At 36.3% G+C, this 25,492-nt stretch overlaps 2 protein-coding genes across 3 annotated transcripts in view; both read right to left on the bottom strand.

Annotated features, from left to right (window-relative positions):
• Positions 1–22,718, bottom strand: part of dennd2b (DENN domain containing 2B) — a 52,503-nt gene extending 29,785 nt beyond the window's left edge. Inside the window, exons 1-2 of one of the 2 annotated variants that reach the window (XM_052559982.1) lie at positions 22,575–22,718; positions 2,410–2,505 (exon numbers count right to left, since the gene is read on the bottom strand). In XM_052559982.1, coding sequence (XP_052415942.1) covers positions 2,410–2,483 — 74 coding nt within the window. In that variant the 5' untranslated portion in view covers positions 2,484–2,505; positions 22,575–22,718. Of the gene's footprint in view, positions 1–2,409; positions 2,506–16,741; positions 17,064–22,574 lie in introns of those variants that run through there. The other variant, XM_052559981.1, reaches the window with a different exon arrangement.
• Positions 22,719–22,976: 258 nt separating this feature from the next.
• tmem9b (TMEM9 domain family, member B) lies at positions 22,977–25,349 on the bottom strand. Its single transcript, XM_052559986.1, has 5 exons — positions 25,050–25,349; positions 24,710–24,801; positions 24,490–24,598; positions 24,258–24,392; positions 22,977–24,077 (listed from the first exon to the last, which is right to left on the bottom strand). Exons 1-5 carry the CDS (start codon positions 25,137–25,139, stop codon positions 23,922–23,924), a joined length of 582 nt encoding a protein of 193 aa, XP_052415946.1. The 5' UTR covers positions 25,140–25,349; the 3' UTR covers positions 22,977–23,921.
• Positions 25,350–25,492: the final 143 nt, after the last annotated feature.

The following is a 25,492-nucleotide window of genomic DNA, read 5'->3' on the forward strand; positions in this document are numbered from 1 at the left end:
GGTGGTTAGAATAACAAGTGCAAGCTGGGAGGAGGCCAAGAGTATGATCCAGGGTGCAGGTTGGGACAGATCAACTAAAAACCTCATCATAATGCCCTTCCCTAAAAAAAGGGAAAACGTCACACTGCCTGCAGCCTCACAGATCTTGCATGGAAATGAGGAAATGATGTACATTCCCCTCATCACCAAATATTACAAGCAGATATTTCACATCGCTTGTCCGTAGACACTTGTTGCACAATCTGCTGTACCCAACATTTATAAAGCAAAATTAATTTTACAAATAATACACAATTTTGTGTTCTAAATGGTCCAAAGGTTCACCCAGCATAGATCATTGACTATGCTGCCATCACCAGTTTTACTTTATTAAAAAGAACCCATTAAATTCTACATCGCAATACATTACAGAAAGCCAAACATGCTAAGAAAAACATAATATAGATATAAATACGTCTACACTACCATTTGAGATCAGAGAGATTTTAAAGGCAGTTAATACTTTTATTTAGCAAGGATGGATTAAATTTATCAAAATATAAAAAAATTTCTTTTATCGTGGCTTCCAAGAAAATATTAAGCAGCTCAACTTTTTTTCAACATTGATAATAATAAGGAAAGGCTCTTGAGCACTAAATCAGCATATTAGGTTGATTTTTACAATAAACGATATTATGATATCCTTATCTGTGTCAAATCTTAAAGTTGCATAATAAACTTTTTTTAACTAAAACATAAATCTTTACTCGTCAAAAGCATGTACACAAAAGACCCAATTCAGGGAATCAAAGAAACGGATAAAGAAAAAGCTGTAGGCCTCTTTGTATTAAATGGTGACAGAAAAACGTCATAGTCGAGTCTGACTAATATATCCTGTGTTGAAAAAAGATTCTTGAGGTTCAGCCTTTACAATGGATCCCTGGCTTGAGAACAACAGTCTAACCCTGGATAATCAAACGGAAGGTATGGACAGATGCCAAATCTGTCAAAAGGAGATAAAGGATATTGTTTGGGAGGCCAATCTTTGCATCAAAGCTGGTATTTATAGCACAGTTAAACTTCTATTATCTTTGTTCAGATGTTTTCCATAGAATAACACTGCGTGTCTAAAAATACCTCCACGACTGCCTTGGCCTCCACTCCGACAAAGCAAAAAATGATTGGTTCTATAACTGCAATATTAGGCAGATGCCAAAAAACAACAGTCTGAGAGTTCTTTCATTGTGTCCTCCATGAGTTTGCGTCTGTGGAGGTTGTCTGAGATGCCGGACAGGGCCAGTAAAAACAAGGCCAGTTTCGGGGGATGCCAGCTGGTCTGGCCACACATGGACTGAGTGGGATGCCAGGGCTGGTTTGGCTCTTTCTGGGTCTTGAGGGCAATGTCAACCACAGGCCATTTCCTGTTGGAGAACCATGCCAGGATGGTGAAACTATGAGGTTCCAGGAACACACATCAAAAGAAATATGTCAAGCCCAGAGCCAGTGGGTTCTCCCCCACAGACATGTGGATATTTTTTCAGCTATTATCTTTGCTATAAAAAGGGCATATTCTCAGTGCAAGGCCTACCTACCGCCACCCCCGTCTGACATAAATCTGCTTCTTCAGCATTCTCCTTTACTTGTGATTTACAACTGAAGCCAAAATATCCATGTCTAGGAAGAGAGGTTAGCAGAAACTATGCCATCATTTTCCCTCCACACAACTTTGCATAAATCACTTTTTCACAATTTCCTTTGGTAAATATCTCTGACATCAGAGAGTGTTCATAGGTAATTATGAAAGCAACCCCTCTTACTCTTCAAGGACTGGTCGTTCTTCACTTGTTCTGATAGCAACTACACAGCCCCAAAGGCCACAAATAGAACAAAGCCTCTTTTCTAATCAACTTCCTGCTTTTGCTCATAACCAGGATGTTTACTTTAGCTTTGTATACAACCGTTTGGCCAGTGAAGTACCGTTGGACTCTTATCTATTTTAAATACTCCTCAATTATAGATAAAAGTTCTGGTTATCCTAAGCAATCATTGCCTATAAATATTTATATGATTAATAATTTTTCTCTGTAATTTGTTTTATTTGAAAACAGATTTTAATTGTATTTTCTATATAAATCCATGCTATATAGAGCTGCACATCTAAACAAGAATTTATAAAAAAAAATCTTTACACAGAGTAAAATATTTATAACAGTGTAAATGTGGAAATTGCTCTAAAAGTTGATTTAAAAATTGATTTACATTAGTACAGTGCTAAGAAACTGTTCTCATTACATTAGAAAAAATATCCTAAAAGTTAATAGTAATAGTTACCATCTTTGGTGTGAATAGGCTTTCTGAGAAAAAAAAAAAAAAAACCTGTAAAAGCACAAACATTGGACATTAAGGATGACTCTTCATCATGACTGATACCTGTCTGAGTTTTCCTGTGGACCTTTAGCTGCTTCTGGTTTTGGTGCAGTTTTGGAGCTCTTGTTGGCAGTCATCTCCCTCTGACGACCCCCTCACCTGTTTAAAATAAGTTACTTTGTTAAGAAAGAATGTATCATGACCATTAAAGTTAAGGTACTGAACACTACTGTGCTAGAAACCATTATGCTGATGATCTCTCTACAATCAGGACAGGATGTATGAAATGACAAAGAACAAGTATTTAAATTTCACTTGAGAACATATTTAATGAACAATGTTGATTGATAGAATATGGAAATTTTTATTTTAAAAAGGGGAAAAATTATTATTTCTATTAATTATAAAGGCTACAAAAAGTTTAGACATGAAACACAACAATTGAAATAGACACCCATGGATTAACCCTGTCTGAGAAACAGAAAACAACAACAAATATGGACCTTGATCTTTATAAAAGAAGAGCTCTATCATCCCTGTCATGCAAACAAATCTATGACCCTCACAAAATGCCCCAGACAGCATGCTTCAAGAGAAGACTGCGTTTTGTTTATAAATGCAGGTAATAAATCCTGTTTTAAAGGATAATCCACCCCAAAATTTAAATGTTGTCATTAACCACTTACCCCCATGTTGTTTTAAACCCGTAAAATCTTTCTTTGTCTTCAGAACACAATTTAAGATATTTTGGTTGAAAAACCGGGAGGCTTGTGACTGTCTCCTAGACTGCCAAGTAAAACACACTGTCAAAGTCCAGAAGAGTATGATGCATAATCAGAATAGTCCATCTGCCATCAGTGGTTCAACCGTAAAATTATGAAGCGACGACAATACTTTTTGTAGGCAAATAAAACAAAAATAACAACTTCATTCAACAATGTATCCACTGTGTCACTCCACATCAGCTTAGCGCCATTTTGGAGAATCTGAGCTGTACACAGGCAGTGTACGCTCTTCTGTGTCAGACGTGCCACAATGATGCGTTTTCTTTACAAATTTAATTACAAATTTATTGGAAAGGAAAACAAGTCGATCAACATTTTCGGGGTCCAGAGCAGAGCGTTTTTTATTCACTATATGTCCAGCTGTTGACGTGCTCCGACCGCACTGATCTCCCAGGGACACAGGTACAGCTGCGCAAGGTGGGGGTATTACTGCCAATTTTCCACCACAAAAGCCAGTCGCTGTCAGCTTGCAATGGTCCTTTTCATAACTCAGAATCTCCTGTAACTAGATGCGCGAATGAGGCGAATTCACCTCGAACACGCCGCAAGACCTCCAGATGCGCGTAAACACATCTTTACATTGACTTAACATTGAAATCATTTTCGCCAGACGCTCTATTCACGTTTTGGTGTTAATGCAGCATAAGAGGTTGCTTTCGACATCACTGGGTCTTATAGGCCCGTAAAATTGCTGGTATTTTCTATCTAGCTTTCGCAACGCATACTGCACTTTTCGGAATTCTTTATTTTCTTTTTCTGCTTGTTTGTGAGTTTTGTTAAATCTATATTTTTTAATGGTTTAATTCTTTTAAAATTAATAGTGTACATATTTGGTTAAAATCGATTCCCTATTTTCATTTTTAAAACTTTTTTTGATTGGTCCGATCGCTTGTCCAATCGATTTTTGAACTAAAAGTGACAGCCCTAGTAATGAATATGTATGATATTGTTGTCATGGGCAATTTTAAATACCGTGATTAATTATATATCACAAATTATTCAGAATTTGGGATTCATTTTAAGAATACTTTTCCCATCAACTGGTCAAAATGCACAACACAGCTGTATACTGCTTAAAAGACATGTGTACGCTCTGATGTAAACAAGCACGCATGAGAAGCATGTGAGAGACGTGCTAAATGAAAGCACATTCACTCTCTGACAGCAGATGGTGCTAAACTGCAGAAAAATGTAGCTGTTACCCTGGAAATCCCATAAATAAAGCAGCTGCTCTACTTTCTAAAATATTTACATAGCCATTCAGATTTGTGGATTAGCTATGTTGTTCATCATAGCGTCAAATACTTAAATATTTAGACTTTTCTTACATTTTAATCTGGACTATAACATGCCTAGATATTGTTTGAAAGTGTTTTGATTCGTTATTGTTCAGTCAAACTTTACATTAGGGCTTCATTAGTTAGCATTATTTAATTCATTAGTTAACAGACTGCCAATTAAAAATTATTCTGAACGTTCATTAATTTGAGGTATTCCAATATTTAATAGCACACTGTTAAAAATCTAAAGTTGCAACTGTGTTATTTAATTAGCTAAAATGAACACTTTTTTAAAAGATTAATAACTTCTGTAGCAAATATAGCTATTGCTCATTGTGAATGTTAATGGTTAACTAAGGAGATCTTATTGTAAAGTAATTAAACATTGTAAAGTAAAACATTTAACTTTATATATTTTTTTCTACATTGATTAATTGTATTTAAATATTCAGTTATTTTTTGTTATAAGAGACAAGTTATTAAACCTGTTATATTGTATTTTGACCACTTTTTGTAAACTAAATTTCAATACCGTGACAATACCGTATACCGTGATAAAAGCATTAGCAATTAATCGCAAAAGGAAAATTTTATACCGGCATATCCCTAATCAGTGCAGGGCGGCTGACATAGAAGAGCGTAAGAAACCGAGTACAGCTCAGATTCTCCAAAATGGCCCTACGCTGATGTGGAGTGACACAGAGGGGACAAATTGTTGAATAAAGTCTTCTTTTTTTTTTATTCACGTACAAAAAGTATTTTCATGGTTTCATAATGTTGTCGTTGAACCACTGACAGCAGATGGACTATTCTGATGATGCTTTTCATACTTTTCTGGACCTTGACAGTGTATTTTACTTGGCGGTCTATGGGACAGTCACAAGCCTCCCGGTTTTCATCCAGAATATCTTAAATTGTGTTCCTAAGATGAACAAAGCTTTTACGGGTTTGGAACAACATGGGGGTAAATGATTAATGAAAACATTTTATTTGTGGGGTAGAGTATTCCTTCGGCATGTAACGGAAGTAGCGATTGTCTTTTTTTCTCTACTGTGACGTCTATCCGAGTGAAACGGCATTTGAAATGGAGGGCAGGACTTGATTTCGTCCCTCGGGAATTGATTTGATCATTGGAAGTTTAGGCTTTGCTGATATAATGGAGGCAGATCAGAAAGCCAGTTTGCAGTTAGCTGTGAGGGGATTTCTCTCCACTGGATTCACCAGCGACACCCTAGCATGAAGAGATGTTTTATTTATCAAGGAAGATGAAGACGAGGACAATCAATGGCACAAAACATGCCTAAAAGTTCGCACATGCGCACGAGAGTAAAGTAGAGAGAGAGACTGCCTGAATGACTGAGTGCATCCTCCATCAGATTAAGTCATATTCATAAAAAATAAAATAAAAAAGACAAAAAAGTTAGCAATCTCCTAAGAGTAATGTTGTGGTAATATCCCAATATCCTTTCAACTTTTAAGGATAGTGTTCTCCCCCATGGCTTGCGTTAGTGCTGGTCAATGCATTGATTTCTATAAAGTGAAGCATCAGTTTCAGTTTACCCCCAAGCGTTTAGCCCTCGTCACTAGCTCCACCCTCATGGTATACCCCGTGACCAGAAGAGAAGATTGATCGTTTTGCGGGTGAGGGGAGGTTAACGTTTTTGATTATAGATTACGGGGGCACATGAATTAAAAGAAAAAATTAAGTGCATGGATAAATTATTTATAATAAACACTGCAGTATTCCATTAAAAAATAAGTTTTTTTTTTTTTTCATGGTGACTTTAAGATACTGAGGAATAATATATAACAGATATCATTTAGAAAAAGAAAATACAAGCCAGCTTGAAAACAGATGTATACATTCTGGCATTATGGCTGCTTGCATACTGGCCCATGTAAAAAAAAGAAAACCAGAAAAGGACAGAAAGAAAGAAAGAAAGAAAGAAATATGGCCCCCCTGAGACCATGCTTTAACATACTGTATGAAATTTTTGCACTAGATCGATTAGAAAAAGTAAAAGGTAAATATTGGTTCTAAGTCTCTTAAGGCTTTTCTTTCCGACCCCCAAGTTTGAGCAATAATAATAGTGATTCTTGCCAAGCACCACTAATAATAGCAACATTAAATTGTGAATTGATTTCTACAATCCCGGAATATGCAGTCAAAAGAACAGCAGCACTATGACCCGAAGGTAATTACAGACCAGGTTTACATGGCCTGTTAGTATAAGAGAGTTTCTAAAAATCTGTTTGTAGAATCAAAGAGCCATGCCAAATGCCTTTAGTCTATGAAGCAATATTTGGAGTATGTTTGTATTAACGTCTGTTTGAATAGAGTAGCCAAGATTAACAGAGCTGAGCTAGTCTCTTGGCTCATTAAATAGTGATTGCTTTTTCCCATGAACATTTGCACCGAAGGACTAAGAAAGACCCTGCTTAACGACAGATATTAGTTTTACAAGCTGGGTCAGGGAGTTGTGGTTTAGGGGCTTTGAGCACATGGGGACTCAGGTTGGTTGTTGAGAAACAGGGAGCTGCTTTTTCATTTTGTCAGTTGAAGACTCGAAAATCTTTGATGAGCAGTAAATCAGATTTAAAAGGCCATGCTTTGCACAGCAAGTCCCTTAAATCATTTGGATGAACAGATCCTCTTTACTTTTTACATCCCAAAATCTATTAAACATTTTCTGGGATAGACACAAATTAAGCTCAACTGACAGAACTTAAAGCATGAATATGCATTATGATGATTTTAACATATTTTTCCATTCTTCAAAAAAAAAAAGACTTTTTAAAATTAATGTAAGCATTTTTATTAAATTATATATTGTGCTTTTTAATCCACCAGATATTGGTGTTTTAGTTAATCCAGTTGTAAGTGTCTCACTATAACCTAGTTTTTGCTCTCTCTTTTTAAAGAAACCAAGGAAAAAATGATCTTTTGTGATTATCAACAAATGCAGATGCCTGTGCCTAAAGTTGCGATATAATGGAAGTAGCGAAAAATCTCCTCTACCATTGTTTTGTACATCCGAGTGAAATGGATGATCCAAAAAACATGCTCTTGGATCTATCCATCAGTTGTTGATTTTAAGAAAGGGTCGGGGTTTAAGTAGACAAAATGATTGGAGAAGTCCGACACCAGAGAGATGTCTTTTTAATAAACATTTTGATTACAAATAAAAAGGGGGGAAAAACACATATGCATGGATAATTCATTAACGATAAGATCAATAAAATACATTTTGAAAACAGAATATCCATTTAATGCTGACTTCAACTTGTACTAAATACAGAATTTTCTATTAATGTAATTATGATCTCAGATGTTCTCCTCACCACAATCACAGGCTCTTCGCACCAACATAACCACTGCAACTACTGCCTTCACACCCAGAGACATCTTAATTAGCCTCTCCTCACAACCACAGCGCCATGTGCATACCACTTGCCACTTCCTCCGGACAAATTAAAGGGCCTCATCAGAGACAGAAGTGGGAAAAAAAATCATCTTCCACATGCAGAGGGAACACCTCCCATACTGGCATGCGTTCACTCGTACTGTTGTGTACAGTTTATAAGGAGGTCAATATTACAAGCAGTCAAATACAGAGAGGACTGGGTGTAACTGGGTGCACTGGGGGGCTTGTTTACAGGAAGTTATTGTATGCAGTAGTCATCCAACCAGCAGCGGAGCTGAAAGCCCAACAGAGAGAGATGAGGGGAGAGACAGCATTCCTTCTGTCAGCCATTTCCTGTTTCAGAGGACTGCAAAGAACATGCATCTTCAATCTAACTGGAGGGCCTTCTAACAGCTCGCCTCAGTACTTACAGTTTATTTTCACTCTTGATGAATTATTGATGATGCCTTTATGTCATCTTACTAAAATACTACTGCACTGACAGTGAACAGAGCCTATACACTATTGCTCAAAAGCTTGTGGTCAGAAGGATTTAAAATAATAATAATAATAATACTTTTATTCAGTAAAGAAAGTTATCATGTTTCAAATAAAATTTGAAAATCTATCTGGTTCAGAACTACCTATCCTAAAGTTAGGGTGACTTACAATGCAGTGATTAGCATAGAATATTTTCAGCTGAATATACTTCAAACTATTGTTGTTATTACAAAAATCACTCAAGCTGCAAAAGAACGATAAAATTACGACCAAACATAGCTGAAAATGCAAATATTTTCTCTTCTATGACATGGGAGGCACATGTTTTCCGGAACCTATTTTTTCCCCAACTAGACTGGATATTTTCACTGAGCTGTTGAAAGGTGAACAGCTGTAAAAATAAAGTCTGCTGAATAATGGAACTATATTAGACTGTTGAAGCATCACTATCATTGAGACTGCAGAGTAGATTCCGCTTGATTTCATTTACAAACTTCTGCCATAGAATACAATATAAAATACATTACATGAAATTACAATCAAACAAACAGATACTTAAAGATTTTAGATATAGTTGACGCAGTTCAAGAAAGAGTTATGAAAACGAGTTATGGCTTGCAAATTGACTGAGAAGTATAACCTGCTTGTGTCAGGAAATACTGGAAAGGAAAAAAGACTTGTTGAGTGTGACTGACAAGCTGCTTATTGAAGATGCTGTTTCACATCAGTCCGCTCTGCATGGATGACCGAAAAGAAGCAGGGTTTGTTCCAACAATGTATCACTGAAACATTAAATGTAATTACCGAAGCCATGAACTCATAATACCGGAATACATAAGCATTATGACATATCGCTTTCACAGGAAACAACAGTCATATTTATTTTAGCTTGCATTAAACATCCATCATTGTGATTCATTATTCCTGTTTCCATGTTTAATATGCTCAGTAACCATGATGTGACTCGTGATCTGCACAGTGGCACCATTTCAGTAAGAAACAATCATCTCTTTCTCTCAGATATTGATCTGCAACAGGAAGAGGAAGAGCTGCTCCCATTTCACTCAGAAAAGGCCACATAACCTTCATAATTCCTACTGAATACACTGTAAAAGAGAATAAATGCTTTATGTTTATTTAGACTTGGACGTTACTAAAATCCTTGGAAGCATAAGTCTTGGATTACTTTGTATGCCAAAGATTAAAAAGATAGAATAACAATTCATTTACAGAATATTTCCCCAATCACAATCTGCGGAGTCTATTGGAACAAGCCATTAATGCTATGATTTCAATGGAAATTTCGAATGGCTTAAATAACATTTTTTCAATGCTTCAACTGGTCTACCAGCAAATCAGTTTTTTTTTAAAACAGAAAACTGGAACATTCACAGCAAGTATGATTACTAATAACGATAAAGAATACTCTAATTCTATGATTTAAAGTGAAATCAACACCACAACTGCAACCATAATACCACAGTAACACCATTATTACCGCTGATTAGATAACCGGCTTCACTGACTATATGCACATTCATCATCGGCCGATATATCTCGTGCACCCCTAATTATTGTTGCTCCTCTGTGCCCCACCTTTCTAAAATTTCAAATTTTATAAAGCTCAAAATTCTGAAAAGTGAGGTGTACGCTGATTGGCCAGCTATCCGGTGCATTGTGACTGGCTGAATGCCTCAACATGTGACAGAAATATTATGCCCCTTTTCCAGGCGCGATGAGACAAAACCAAGGGACAAGCATTTTTTTCATCCAGTATGGACATAATTACAGATTATAATTACTTATACTGTGTTTTAACGTGTTGTGTTGTGTATCGCGCTGTGTAAACATAAAACCATGTCTGAATTTGTGTTCAAAGAAACAAAAAACTACAAGCTCTAACAGTTACTCTACACTGCTCAAAATTCGCGTTTGAATCATCTGTGGCAAATCCTTTACATATGAAAACGTACTTACAGACTGTGAGTCAGAAGTGCCAGACTATCCTTGTAAAGTTAGAATTGCCCACTTTATCAAAACGGACATCGGCACTGTACGCAGCTGTAACAGGAAACAGTCCTTGTCCTCTGCTAAATGTGCTGTACACATCTGAATATTTGGGTTAAGACTTTTATGGAACAGTGTTGTAAATACAACTTAACCACTGATTTCTATTTGTGTCCTCTTTTGGAAGGCCAAACAAAGTAGCTTTACTTTCACAATGAAACACAGCGGCAACAGCGAGAATAAAAGTTCTGCCTTCTTTCTTTGTGTGAACAATTTGGGCGGCGTTATGCAAATCTTGACACATAGTGATGTAGACATTTGGGGGCGTGATAGAACGAGAAGTTTTAGAGTGCTTAACACTACAGGGACAAAGGAAGAATTTAAATCACATTATATGACCCTTTAAAAATGGGTCAAATCTTACTTGAGTATCTGAAGTTGACATGTTTACTGGCACAGCACATCTCTCTCAAAATGACAGAGAATTAATTAAAACATGTTTCTCAATATGCATTCCATTGGACATATCACCAGTCAACTATGTTACTGATGGAGAAGACAGCTCACCGAGTTTACTAGGACTTCACAAATGGTAAGTATCATGAACATGGTCACCAGAAATGTTGTGAAAAATACCGGTTTTTGATACATATCGATACTTACATATCTAAAAGGGTTTCAGTACTTTTTTTTTCACAGCATCTAATATCTATACACCAATACTACCAGCTGTGCTTTCTCTCTCTCTTCTTTCTGACCAGTTCTGATTGTTTTATCACCTCAAGATGTTTTCATTAATGTAAAAATATATCTTATTGTCATGTTCTAGCTTTGTACTATCACTGTAAACCCTGATAAGTTCACAGAACTCAAAAAATATTTTGTAACAGATTACACAAAAACATTTAAGTGATGTTTTTAAATGTTTTAAGTTTACATAAACTTAAAAAATTTAATTCCAGTTGCCTTAAATTATCTCAGAGTTATCTTAAATAATTATATTTCTGAACTTATAATTAGGGAGTAATTCACTCATAATTTTATCTATTTTTCAACTCCTATAATGTGGGAAATACACTCAAAATTAGGCTTTTGCTGTCCATCCTCAGTCTAACCACAGGCTCTACTCTTCACCACAACGGTAACACTACAAATCGAACATAACATAAACCTTTGTAAAATCTAATATAACACAACATTTATGTATTAACTTATGTCCCTCTATGTTAATCTTGTGTAAAAACACACAAAATAACACTTAATTTCTAAATTTATTTTCCTTGTTTTCTGATGCAAAGCATGCTGGGAACTAGAAAACACAATCATTTTAAGTTCACCTCACTACAACAAATTTTTGAGTTAACAGAACTTATTTAAATTAAGTCCAATGAACTTTCGTTATTATTTGAGTGCAATTAACTAATTTCATTTGATTAATTTCACTGTTCGGTTTTACAGAGTAGTATAGTTTTTCCCCATGGTATTAGAATTGGTATTGAATATTTTATTGACATTATAAATCCCAGTAAGCGAAGTGTGTATATTTGTTTTTGTTAGTTTTTACTGGATGTTAGTTTTCCTCTTAGAGATTACCAGGGAACTGATTGAACTAGCCTTCTGGGTTGGTCTACAAATGACTGATGTCATGACTGAACAGCTCTACACTCAGAGCAGCCACCTCTCCATTAGCCATTTTTTAGCAACAGAAGAGAGGACATCTTTGTTCAATGTGTCCTTGAACAGACGGTGGTTAAAAAGTAAGCTCCTTTATCAGCGACTCAAACAAACACTCTCTGACCAGCTTTCTCGGGTGAGCGACACCGTGAGGAATGTTAAGGGTTCAAGACGAGACCATCGGGCCATGGCCTTGTCAGTGACGACGGGCCAACTGACTAGTGGAGTGGTGCTCTATTCAAAAGGAATGCACTAATATTTGCCCCGTCCGTCAAAGCGCACATTTAACACATTAGAGTTTCTGAAAGAGGAGGAATTCTTAAACTGACAGGGAGGGATTCATTTAACGTCAATAAACATGACACCACTGACAGGGTAGATATTTTTCATTACTATACTATGGAGATCACATAAAATCGAGGTTGAATCTTTGCTCGTTTTGCTGATCATTGACCAAAAAGTTATTTATTTCCTTCGGAAAATTAAACAACTCATTGAACCTGAATAGCAGAAGCTGACTTGAGTCCAATCAAAATAATTCCGCACAAGATGAAAAGACCCATGTTTTAATTCTATTTTCCTGTCAATAGGGTGAATTAGTCTTCTGGGACTTTTTGCACCTTTGACTTCTCCAGTGTACCATGATCAGATCTAAGGTGTCCCAGGTGACCCTAATTCACCCTACATTTGCCATAATTGGTCCCTGCTGATCAGCCACTAACATCTTTAACATCTCTAAAACAAGCAACCACATATTCTCAGCTGCTCCTACACGTCAAAACCCCTAAGAGAAAATGAACATGGTTTTGCATTCACCAGAGACCATTTTGCAACAGAGATGATTACTCTTTCTCCTTTCTTTCCTCGTAGCCTGTAAACTCCAAATCTATGTTGTTATTACCAAATCAGACATGACTGTGTGAGAATGGGGGGTTAGATTACAGCATAAATACCACAGGAAAGAGAGACCCCCCCCCCCTTCCAGGTTCTTAGCTCACACCATCATATGGTCCTCATCAGGGTTCTGGCTGAAATTTATATAATGCACGAGGTACGTTAATGCTGCTGTTATCAGCCAAGCACGTTGTGTTTAGATTGAGGCAAGAAAAGAAGATCAATTCGTCTGTGGTGCTATGAGGAGTTTTTAAACATGCTTGCACCTGGGTGAACCCCTCTGGTACCGCTAATTAAAATTACCCTAAAAAGTCCGATGGGAAAAAGGAAAAAGCAGAGCATACAAAGGGGGTGTCTTTTGTTTCCTTTTTACCCGGTTTCAATCCCGAGTCCACAGAGCCTGTGAATAATGACACCGGGTTCGTCTCTGTGTTGGGGCGGTGGGGTGGAGGGAATTGTTGTACCCTGTCGAGCTGCTTAAACGTCTTTCCTTCTGAGCCTTTCATGAACTGTGGAACTTGGCCTGTCACAGCGCCCAGCAGCTGCACGCTCCCCACACAATACCCACGATTCCTTGCTCCCATAGTGCTGACCGGACAGGCCAGATGGAACCAATTTTTAAGCCCTTTTTGGTCTCTGTCTTCCCTGACTTTCAGCTGTTTAGAGTTCTTTCTGTTTTCCAAGTCCATGAGAAAATCACACATTAAGGAAAACTGCAATGTTGCTCACAAACTGAAATGTGGAAATCTGAAAATAAGTGGCAAAGAAGATCCAGTTTGATTTCGGTGCTCATTTGATTCAAACTGTTGGGGTTATTCGATTCGTTTATGACTTTCAATTAAGCGTGTATTCAAAATCATACTGGTATCCTAATAATCTTCAACTATGCAAACACTAAAAATAGAAACATGTATATGGAAACAAGTGTCCATTCAGTTCAAAAGACTGAAAGCAGTCATTTTCCATAAACAATTTAGTACACCGTACTTATCAGGATTTACAGAGTTTATCAGACAGACTGGAGACAGAACAGTTGCTCACAATGAGCTATAAAACCTTGTAGAGCTCCTATGAAATCCCAGTTGTGGCAAATATTATTTTAAAGGGGTAGTTCTTTCATTATTTGCTCTTATTTGCTTTCCCTCATGTGGTTTAAAACCTGTTTATGGTTTATTTTGTGCAGCACAAAAAAAGTGAAGAACTTCTTCATAGAACAGTTCTAAGTTATCATAGTGAACAAAAAACAAGACAAATCTAAGCCAAAAGTAGCATAGCCTACATGATTTATATACTATATTTCAAGCCATACCATACTTACAGACATAAGAAACAGATAGAAGTCAAAAGTCATGATGAAATGGATGAAATAGTTTCTTCTGTATTTTGATGTACATTCAAGTGAAGCAGAAAATCAAAAAAGGGGTAGGATAAGGTACGGGTTGATCCATTGGTTGTTGATGGGATTTTGAGATTCGGCCACTGCACACACTTAATTCTGATTTGCAGTTGATTTTAAACAGACTAGCAAGATGACTTTAAGCAGAGTAAATGATAAGTCCGGCATCTGTCTCCAAAGAGAAGTGTGTTGAGTTATGACAATGTGGTTGTAAACACTGAAAGGTAAAAATAAATAAATAAATATAATAACACATACATGCAAAACTGCAAAAACTGCAACCTCTATGAACATGAGACTTTAAATGACTATCAAAATCATTTTAAAAACCTCCTCAACCCCATTTATTTGAATGGTAGAAGTTGTATGGACCACTGGAGAGCCTAGCTACTACAAAGAGCTACACAAAGAAACTTCTAAATGTCTAATTTTGTGTCTCATGAAAAAACACACACAAAGTCAAGTATTTTCATTTTTGGATGAACTATTCCTTTAAACACGAAGCCATTTGTGTCATGTAAGGACAATTTGACTTGTAGCCTACATGTTGATGCATCAGACTTGCATCACAGTCTATTGTGTTTGGTATACAGTGTATCACACAGATTTGATGGATATTACACAACAACAAGACCAAAAGCTTACCACTGACTCATGTAAACCTAGTATAATCCCTAGTCTTGTCGGATTGACAGGACATGCACTGTTTCTATGTAATACCAATGACACACAACACTGATAAGACTCTCCACCCTAGACTGAAGAAGTTATTCAAGGACAGCTATAATAAAATCCCTCCTTAGACCTGGGATGATAAATGTTTTATTAAAGACTAGAGATGACACATTTTGAAGCACATCATTTAATCTTAAAGTCAGCTATCTATTAAAGCAAGTCACAACTTGTTTCCTTTTAGAAGTTTCTGAAAATTACAGGCATGTGAGAAAAAAACCCACAATGCACACTCCCTTAAAGGCAATGATGTCTATTCAGTGCACCACACTGAAAAGGATTTTACAAGTTCAATTGTTCTTTTGTTATAGTCATGTTTGCTGTCATGCATGAATCGCTTCCAGGAACATTTTCTTAGGAAAAAGATGCAATCGCACACTAAAACAATTACTATTATCAAGCTACTAAATTGAACAATGAAAGTGCATTAGGTTCTACATCTCGATAAAAAGTCAAGACACAGAATCTGGGAAGAAAAAGCATAAATACACAAGTAATACTTGACGCAAATCTGTTTGACTGGATTCAGTGGAAATAAGAGTCCTTGCATGACTGTTATTTCAGCTGACACAGTGTGCTCACAAAATCACATTCACTGTGGAATGACAAGCTATGGATCAGCTAGATCATAACCTTATGAAAAGGTTTGTTACACATTATGATGGTGACTGTCTATTTTGTTCAAGGTTTGGTGACATTCCACCCTGATCCATATTGCGCAAGCACTGGACAGAGAACAGAGCGGCTCCCATGATTGAGCTGACAATCCAGACCAATGAGAAGGAAGGGTCATTGTTCCAAAAGCACAAAAGACAGTCTGTTCAGAAAGTTCAGGGGAAAAAAAGAGCTTGCAGCTGCAGTAGCAGCCAAAAATGAAAGCAGGGGGCACTGTATACTTGAACAGTGATCATGTAACCTACAGTACATGTGTACACACCCACAGGCATTTGTGCACAAATAAGTGCATGATTTTAGTGGTAAGTAACAACTGAAATGTGCCTTTATCCGCTGTCAATCCTCGCTCATTCAACATTTACATTTTACATTTATGCAACTGGCAGATGCATGTAAGCAAAGTGGATTACACTGCATTCAAAGTATAGTTTTTAATTGATGTCTCATTCCCTGGGAATCGAACCCACAACCTTGGCGCTGCTAATTCCATGCTCAGCAACAACTGCTTTGGCCACTAAACCAATCCATAAACTTATTGTGCTCCATCAGAGAAAGATATAAACCATACATGACCTTGGCTGTTCCTCAAATAGAATAAAGCTGAAAAACGTCAGCCTATTAAACGATCAAGTTAACAATAGACAAGATTCGAATGAGTTGGGAAATTACCAAATAAGGTAAACACATATGGCTTTATACAGTTAACATTTTTTAACCGCATTTAAACAAAAAGTTATGTTTTGAGCCACATTTACATATAAAACATCCGTTACTGTTAATTTTGTGCCTCCAAAGCGAGAGAGCTGCCTAACTAACGTTAACCGAGACTAGATTTGGACGTCATGTTTTTAAACGTTTTGAGGAATCACAAACGTTCCGAATTACAATCATTGTTGAGCATCACGGAACGGACTTTTGTTCCGTGATGCTCAAAAACGCTTTCGAGCAAGCAAGCTCACTGGGTTCTGACACACAGCTTTTGTTTGCGATTGACTGAGCTCATTTTCATACAATGTAACCCCGGCTAGAATGAGATAAAAGTTTTACCTGAAAGAAACATCCCGCAGTTCGTGCCATTTTGTTCATGGTCTCATAAAAAAAAACACTCGTAGCGATTGCAAAAAATCATCGATTTGCCGGTAATACCTGGAACTTTTCCCTAAACTTCCAGGCATGTCCTCTCGAGCGGGGTAAATCCCTCCCTACTTGAGAACTCTTTCTGGCAGAAGGCTGAGCTAGTCGCCATGGAGACGGGTTGTTTTGCCCCCCCACTCGCCTCTCCAAGTTCTCGAGCTCCCACACGAAACTAAACTGCTCTTCTTCACACGAGCCACATGAGTTTGAACTTTACACTGTATGTTACAGTGCCAAATTAAGCGAGGTTCAAATAAGTGTCTTTCACATTTCATGTAACATAACTAGTTTGCCTGATCGTTCCGTCATCCTTCACCAGGAAAAAAACAAACAGCCAGAAGAGCTCGCGGTCTCCCGGGACACCGAAGAAATAGTTGAGGGGTCTCACAGAGATCCATATTAATTGGCCGAATCGTAATCACATGCTATTCCGCTCTACTTTGTAATCTTCTGCAAACGCGCACGAATCCGAAAAATACATTTATGGTGACCACAAAACATAAAAAACGGATGAGCTCTGAATAGTTATCAATAAAAGCAGTGAGCGGTAAAATGTTAACACAATAACACAATAAATAATCTGCATCATTTTGAATGATAATTAGTTAGTTAGTTAGTTAGTTAGTTAGTTAGTTAATACGTTTTGTTATCTCGTGACAACCAGCATTTCATACAAAAATCTGCTCTTTTAGTTATAGAATATTCTAAATGATTACACAAATTATTTCAGTAATACTTTATTCAGCTTTATATATATATATATATATATATATATATATATATATATATATATATATATATATATATATATATATATATATATATATATTTCCCCCACCTAGACTAAGCTATTTTTATTTTATTCTTTTGCAAGCTTTTGTTGCACTAAAATATAGATTTACAGACAGTATTATGTTGGTTGTTATGAAATTTGGAGCAGTGGCCTTCAGTGTCACATGATTGCAGTGGTTGTATAGATGATTTAATATTATAACATTTGTACACCCATTTTCATGATCTTGCTGAAGGCAAACCCACAGGCTCGCAATTAGAAGTAATGTGAATACTTGCTGTAGTAAGCAACATTTATTGATTTGTTTTCTTGCTGCTTTGGATTTCATTTCTAATGACTGCAGCTTGTATAGAGCCATTTTACAAAGAGCATCTTTTGAATTGAAAGTTAACACAAATTCTGTTTTATTTAAGGTATAGAATAAATAATTTCAGGACATATTCAGATATCTGTGATTTACAATTACCCATATGCTACAAAGAGCTTCAGATTCTGAGCAGCAGAGTACAAGCTTAACACATTGCTAACAGCTGTCTAAACTGTGGTATGCAATCACATGTATGTGAAGCATAAGTTCAAGAACAAACAGACAAAGAACCTTTGAAAGTGTACTTGGAGTGAATCCAGCCACTTGCATCTAAATATGCACAAATTCATTTAGCTCAGATTCTTAAGCAATAGATGATAATGATGCGCATTTTGCAGCCACAAAACAGTAAACAAAGGTATTTCTACGTTATGGATTTGTTTAATATTAAATAGTATAAATCTGTGACAAAAAAAAGAAACAAACAGCTGTTGATTATTAAGTTGACAGGAAGGAAAAGTTTGTCAAACTATCCAAACTAAACTCCAATACTGAGACAAATTTATGGCTTTAGTTGTTAGGAATATCTACGGAATAAACCAAGCTGTCAACTTGTTTAATCCTAAAAAAAAAAATAATAGAATGTTTTGAGCAATCTACCGAATCTCCATGTTATCCAAGTCTGTCGAGCCAGTCTAATATTAAAATCCAGCATTCAATAGATGAAGTTTGACACAATAAAAACGGTCTCTGTTGGATTGAAACTTGTGCAAATAAGCAACCTGCTGCCAAATAAGCAACCGCAATGAGAAGCAGGGATCTGCGGTTGACAAAAGCTTTAGGATGACATAACTTTCTCTGGATCTCTTTCAAATTGTACCAATACCTCAGCATTGTGGTTTCTGGTGTTGGAACTTGATGTGGGAGTCTTTCTCAAATCTGTGTTAAATTCCTTAGATAATGGTTCAGGGACAGTTTTGCCACGGATCAGGGTTCCAAGAACAATCATTCCCTCCAGGTGTTATTTAGAGGGAGCTAATGCAAGACGCTCAAGGAAAATGTTATTATTGTCTTAATAACAAGAACAAGATAGAAATTTCTTTTTCAAAACCTTGAGAGATTTGTACAATAAAACTGCTGTTTCTAATGTTTCTGTTGAAAACCCATATTATCATGAATAAAACATGATATGAAATTTGGCATACTATTATATATTAAGGTCATATCTTAGTCTGTCATTTTACTCTTACATTGCAAGCGAGCATTCACTATATTTAACCTTGTATCCTGATGTTGTGCAGCCCAAGTCAAGAACGCATTAGAGGCCCAGACTAAACATCTCCCATGTGGATGCCTGTTAGTGTGATCATGATACTAAAAATGCAACTGAAAGTGTTAGCTAGAAATTGACTAATCTAAAAGCCAAACATCCCTTTTTCTAATCATTGCAAGTTTTGACCCAATCGAAACATAATGCATTCTCAGTATGGTCTCTGGATAGCCAAGCTCAGCAGTGGGAACCTCAACTTTGAGCTAAATTCTGTTGTTTTGTGCAGAAAAACATCATCAACCTCTCCACATGGGCTTTGTTTTTAATCGGTTGGCAGCATTTAACAACTCCACAATTTCCATGCAAGTGTGTCCAGCACATAATAATATTCTAATGAAACCTCATAACAGCACTTGACTGGTAAGGGCTGTGACAAATACTTGAGATTCATGCCCCTGGGGTATCCCATCATCCCTGTGATTGCAATTACGCAAGTCTCAATGCTCCATTGCTCTTTTCTAAGAGGAAATTGGTGAAATATGCAGCTGTATTCTTCAGAGGATCTTCTTTTTTAGCATAAAGAAAATTTGAACTTGTCTGCTACATATTGTACTACATATTAACTTAAAGATTAATATTTAACCAAGTTTATACTACTAGTGATTGAGTTCGTTGCAATTTTTTTGTTTTTAACAAATTTTTACGCTACCATCTACTACTTGTGCCTTGCACCTTTCAACAGTCATACATTGAGTTTAAAGTTGATTATAATGGAGGTGAATGGGTGCTGTCGGAATGAGTACAAACAGCTGATAAAAACATCACAATATGATTCCAGTCAATTGGTTAATGTCTTGTGATGCTAAAAGCTGCATGTTTGTAAGAAAAAAAAATCCATTAGTAAGGCTTTTTCATTTTAAAGCCTCAGTTATGGCCTAAATATGAGTCCATAATGCACAATAATGCCTCCTCCAGTAAAAAGTCCAATCCCTTTTGTCCTCTCACATCAAAATGCCTTGACATATTTGTTAAGTAATGGATTTTTTACTCTTATAAATGGTGATTAACCTGTGAATATTTCTCACCTGATTAAGACCGAAGCTTTTTTTAACCAATACTGTGGATATAGATATTTTTATATCTTTAAGTTAAAACATCTTAATGGTGGATCTGTTTCTTACAAATTCACAGCTTTCAGTTCACAATTAATTGATGTACATGAAGTTGTGTGGATTACTTGTGAATTATTGTGATGTTTTTATCAGCTCTATGAACTCACATTAGAGGACGGCATCCATTCACTGCAGAGGATCCATTGGTGAGCAAATCATTCATGATTCAAATCAAATCATGGTCTGATGTTAGGTAAATGTTCCGCAGATTTTCTTCTTTTTTGAGGGTGGCGGGGGAGGTGAACTGCTTCTTTTACATGTTACATTGTCATGATGGAAAACAGAATTGGTTTTAGGGTATTTGCTTTGGTCTGATTTTTCATTTTCAAATACACATTTCTACTTACCAAGTCAATTACAAGTCAAAAGTACAATTTACACCTGTTAAAGCAGTTGGGTGTATGAGAAACATTATGCCGGATCCATTAAACTGTTTCCTCTTCCTTGAACACATTTGTAAGGGTTCCATCAGTCATGTTCAGCAAAACCCACAAAATCTCCAAAATACAACAGTATGTTTCCAGCAGCCCTGAATGTTCACCACACCCTTACCACAAAATATCCCTGTCACAATCATTCTGTTCAGGCACTTCAAAATACAAAGCAGAATATTGTATTCAATATTCAAGTTATACTTGGATAATGCTCAAAATTTGGGGAAATATTTTTTTGTAATATGGGTCATTCTACAAAACTGAACCCATTAGTGTTCACAATGTAACCAACATGTGTAGACATTAATTTAACAATAAATAACTAATGCAACATGAAATTATTTCTTAAAAATGTCTTAATATAGAAATTTTTGTAACACAACACAGCTTTATTTTTTTTCAATAAGGGTGACTTTAATAAGGAGAAGTTTGGTCTTCAAACTTTCATTGATAACCAAAATACATGAAAATTAAAGGTAGCATTTTGGCACTTGAGCACAAGCGTGTCTGTCAACACAACTACCATCGACTCTGTTAACTTTCTGAAGCCATACTTGAATCTGTTTTAAAAATGTGCATATATATTTTGACATCAATATGAATCATTGTTTCCAGGGTTTCTTGCAATGTTGCAATGACATAATTACATTTTAAACAAGAGCAAGGGCACACCAAAAAGTAACATTCAAGATAGATATGTCAAGGAACCATGATAAGCCCATGGGAAAGAACTGACAGCCTTGAGGGAGGCAGAGACACACTCAGAAAGAGAGATACAGAGAGAGCTGTGGTTTGTGCCCTGATCATTTCCCACACTGTGGCCCCACGGGACAGACAACCAGATGATGGGCTTATTTACCACAGAGATAAGAAAGAGTGTAAAAACAGTGAACTGTTGCTGTTAGTCTGAGGTCAGACTGAAAACGTAATCAAAATTTCAGATATTAACAGCAATAGCGAAACTCAACCGATGAGCCCAAAAGAATTCGTTGTAAAAATACATATTTATATTCTGATTAAACATAACAATTCCTTTTAATTTCCCTTTATATTGTTATAATGATAATTCTAAGAAACTGACTCAGAAGCGTCCATCAGGTTTCTCCGTGATTTTAGAAGGTTTAAGAGCGCCTCCTTGTTTCTAGTTCACAGTAAAACACCTCAGAGGAGTTTATGAGTCTCAATCCATCCTGATAAGTTGGTTACTATCCTCCATTGCTCTCACAGCCGTGTTTATTATACCTCTAATAATGAAGGATTTTTTCTTTCCCCTATTCACTGTTCAAGCGACTTCAAAAAACATTCGAGGCTCAGTCCATTTTAATCGTTCATATCCAAACGCATGTAAACTTTTGTTATGCCGTTATTATTATCCTATTATTTAACTTGCACTCATATTTATATTTTTCTGTTACGCTTTTATTTATTGTCTCTACAGACACCTTAGGTTATGATTTAGATTTGTTTATATATATATATATATATATATATATAAATATATATATATATATATAAATATATATATATATATATATATATATATATATATATATATATATATATATATATATATATATATATATATATACACATAAACAAATCTCTATACACATATATCAGCGCGTATATATATATATATATATATATATATATACACACATATATATATATATATATATATACACACACACACACACACACACAAAACAAGAAGTTCAAAAGAGTTGAAACAGCGAACATAAAGAGAGTCAGGTAAATAAAGATTCCTACCTTCTGTGTGCAAGTGATGCTCGTGTTGACAAGGTTACTTTTTCCACATATCCATGCTGTGAGTTTGAGTAAGTGAGTTTTCAGTGGAGTGCGTTGATTGCGCGCTGATATATGTGTCCCAGTGTTTTTGGCCGAGAGGAGGAGGAGGAGGGGGGAGCGCAGGAAGTGATGAGAACCGTTATGTGAAAAATGTGATATGCATTGTCTTATGTTAAACTATTTCATGTTGTCTAGATCTCTTACCAGGTAAATAATTTCGGGTTAATTAATACGCTCAGCTTTTCAGTAAAATACTTTAAATAAACAGTTCACTGTATTTATGATGGTAAAAGTGGTAAATGAGTAGGAAATACTGTCACTGCATACTTGAGATAATTATCTTACTAATTACAAGTAGTCGGCTCAATTTTATAATTGTTTTTTATTTTTTTATAACATAGCACGTTTAATTATGCATAAATCTAGCGCTGTTCTTCGACGCTAATGCAAAAAGCCCGTTTGGAAACAGCGCCTCCTGGGGACTAAAAATGCCATTACCATTAACAGAAACTGCGTCACATGAGCTGCATTGATTTTGACAGGAACAAACGGAGACGAGAAACCGGGATTCACATATTAACAAAACTGTTATGCAATTTAAAAGTTCAAAACAGCTATCTTTGTTAAATTGTGTACTTGAACATTTCAATTATTATACATACAGATAGTAAAGACAAAGAATATTATTCTGATACCATCAAAGCATGTACCTCATGAATACTGTCCTTATAAAACAACAACAAAAGGAACTGTTATTGAGAAGTTAGTCATACAGCATATCATTTGGAGACAATGACCAAACACATTCACTTATCATTATTTACATATAATAGTTGACAGGAAACCGCAAGGTAAGAAGAGAAAAGAGGGTAATTTTACACTGTACAATAAGACTGGAAATCAATATTTTTTTCTTTAGTAAAAATTCTGGAATTTATATAAAATGATTTAATGAATAAACGCATCACCCTAATTTTATGAGGAAATTGACACTTCTATCCCCACATCAAGTTAGTAGTGACTGGACTGCAGTAAAGGTAAAAAAAAATCTTTGCTAATTTTAGAGTGCATGATTTCAAAATGCAAGAGCACGGTGAGAGTTAATGCTAACTGTCTGTATCAAGCAAACTCTAATAACAAACAGGGTTTAGTCGCACACATTGGTCAAGATGACAAACCTATACATGAAAAAGAAATGTACACACTGGAGTCACTGGAGGTTGCTCAGGCAGACCAATGAGATGGAAAAGACCCCGCCTTTAACACAGTACCAGAACCAATGGATAACAGTCCAGACTGTGAAGGCTTTTAGCTAAGCACCACGTGACGGTCGAAGACAGATTTGCGCTGTTCTTGGACCTGCCTCTTCCAGCGCTGCTGAGCGTGCTCCACTTTGTTTAGCATGTTGGAGCGAGAGCGAGAACGGGAAAGCACGTCATGGGCATTGGCGAAGGGCTGCTGGTCCTATAACAACAGAATATAATGTTAGCACACTTTATAGGACATTACTATCATTAGTGACAAAATAAAGACCTACCGGATCATGCATCTATTTCATTACACAGATTTTTCATCCAAACTACCAATGCTTACAACTTGTATTAAATCTTGGATCCATAAAGATGTTGCAAACAAAACACTTACCCCAACATCATCGTCACTCTGAATGAGCTGTGAATGGCCAAACAGTCTTCTCTTTAAAATAGGCTCCAACAGTGTCAGATAGACCATATACAGTAACAGAAGGCCCAGAATAGACAGATATGCTATAATGGTGCCCTGTAAAAGAGAGAATGATTATTATTTCTCTAATATTAAAACATTTTCAAGTTAGTGTATTATACACCATGTCATATAAAGAAGACACTGAACTCACTTTGATGGTTCCAGAGCTCCTTTCTTCATATTTGCATTCACAGCGTAAACAGTATGCCTCCACATCTTTGCCTTCAACGGGCATCGGCTCCACCACATGAAGGCAATTACTGTGCAAATTATTGTATTTGAGAAGTTATGGATCAGTGAATAGAGATTCATGGGGTTAGTTTATTACAGAAGTTACTGTAGACTCGTATTGAGAAGAGTAATTCATTTACCAGTCCTTCAAGGAAACGTTCTGATTGTAGATCTGCCCAGCGATGTCCTTATAAGGTGGACAGATACATTTGCACCGGATGTCTTCTGAATTCTGTGAAGAGTGACCAAATATAACGTTACACAAGCTCATATAAACCATACTTTGGTCGGTTTAGAATCCACCTGACATTGTTTCCTAAAAAGAAAGTGTTGATTTGTTAATTTATTATTATCTTATATTTAGCCGAAACATTGAACATGCTAAAGGCTAGTTGGCACTGCCAACAACACAACAGTTTCACAACTACACGAAGTATATCATTTATGTATTAAAACAAAGCAATAAATATCATATTTTACCTTAGCTTCTGATGTTTTTGCGGATAATAACATCAGGAAACACATTAGCGATGAAAACGTCAACAGTTTGACAGCGGTCAATCGATACATCTTTTCACTTCCACTAAAGACAACGTCGTCAAATATCGAAGAGAGGTGTACCAGAATAACGAGTAGATATTACATTAGCAACTCATACAGTGACCAGAACTCTTTTGGTCCAAATAAACGTCAATAAAACAAAGCGTGAGGGCTGGACTCTGTTTGACACATCAGCTGACCACCAGCAACCGGTCCGCGCTTTATCACTTCCCTCCGGAAACACGTGGGTGGTGGGAACCATTCTTCCGTAACACTAAACAGCGTTCTATCGTTCAAAATAAAAAATAAATTAAAAACCCCTCATATCACTGTTCAGTCAAGCACTATATGCTCCAAACTGCATTAACTACAAATAGATCAGT

This window comes from Carassius gibelio, chromosome B7, assembly GCF_023724105.1.
Source record: "Carassius gibelio isolate Cgi1373 ecotype wild population from Czech Republic chromosome B7, carGib1.2-hapl.c, whole genome shotgun sequence".
NCBI classification, from domain to species: domain Eukaryota; kingdom Metazoa; phylum Chordata; class Actinopteri; order Cypriniformes; family Cyprinidae; genus Carassius; species Carassius gibelio.

Excerpts from the sequence above, each read along its gene's own strand:
- tmem9b (XM_052559986.1), bottom strand. The coding sequence starts at position 25,139 with ATGTATCGATTGACCGCTGTCAAACTGTTGACGTTTTCATCGCTAATG. Across the intron at positions 24,802-25,049 it reads CAAAAACATCAGAAGCTAAG|AATTCAGAAGACATCCGGTG; the intron begins GTAAAATATGAT and ends CACTCTTCACAG. Across the intron at positions 24,599-24,709 it reads AACGTTTCCTTGAAGGACTG|TAATTGCCTTCATGTGGTGG; the intron begins GTAAATGAATTA and ends TAATTTGCACAG.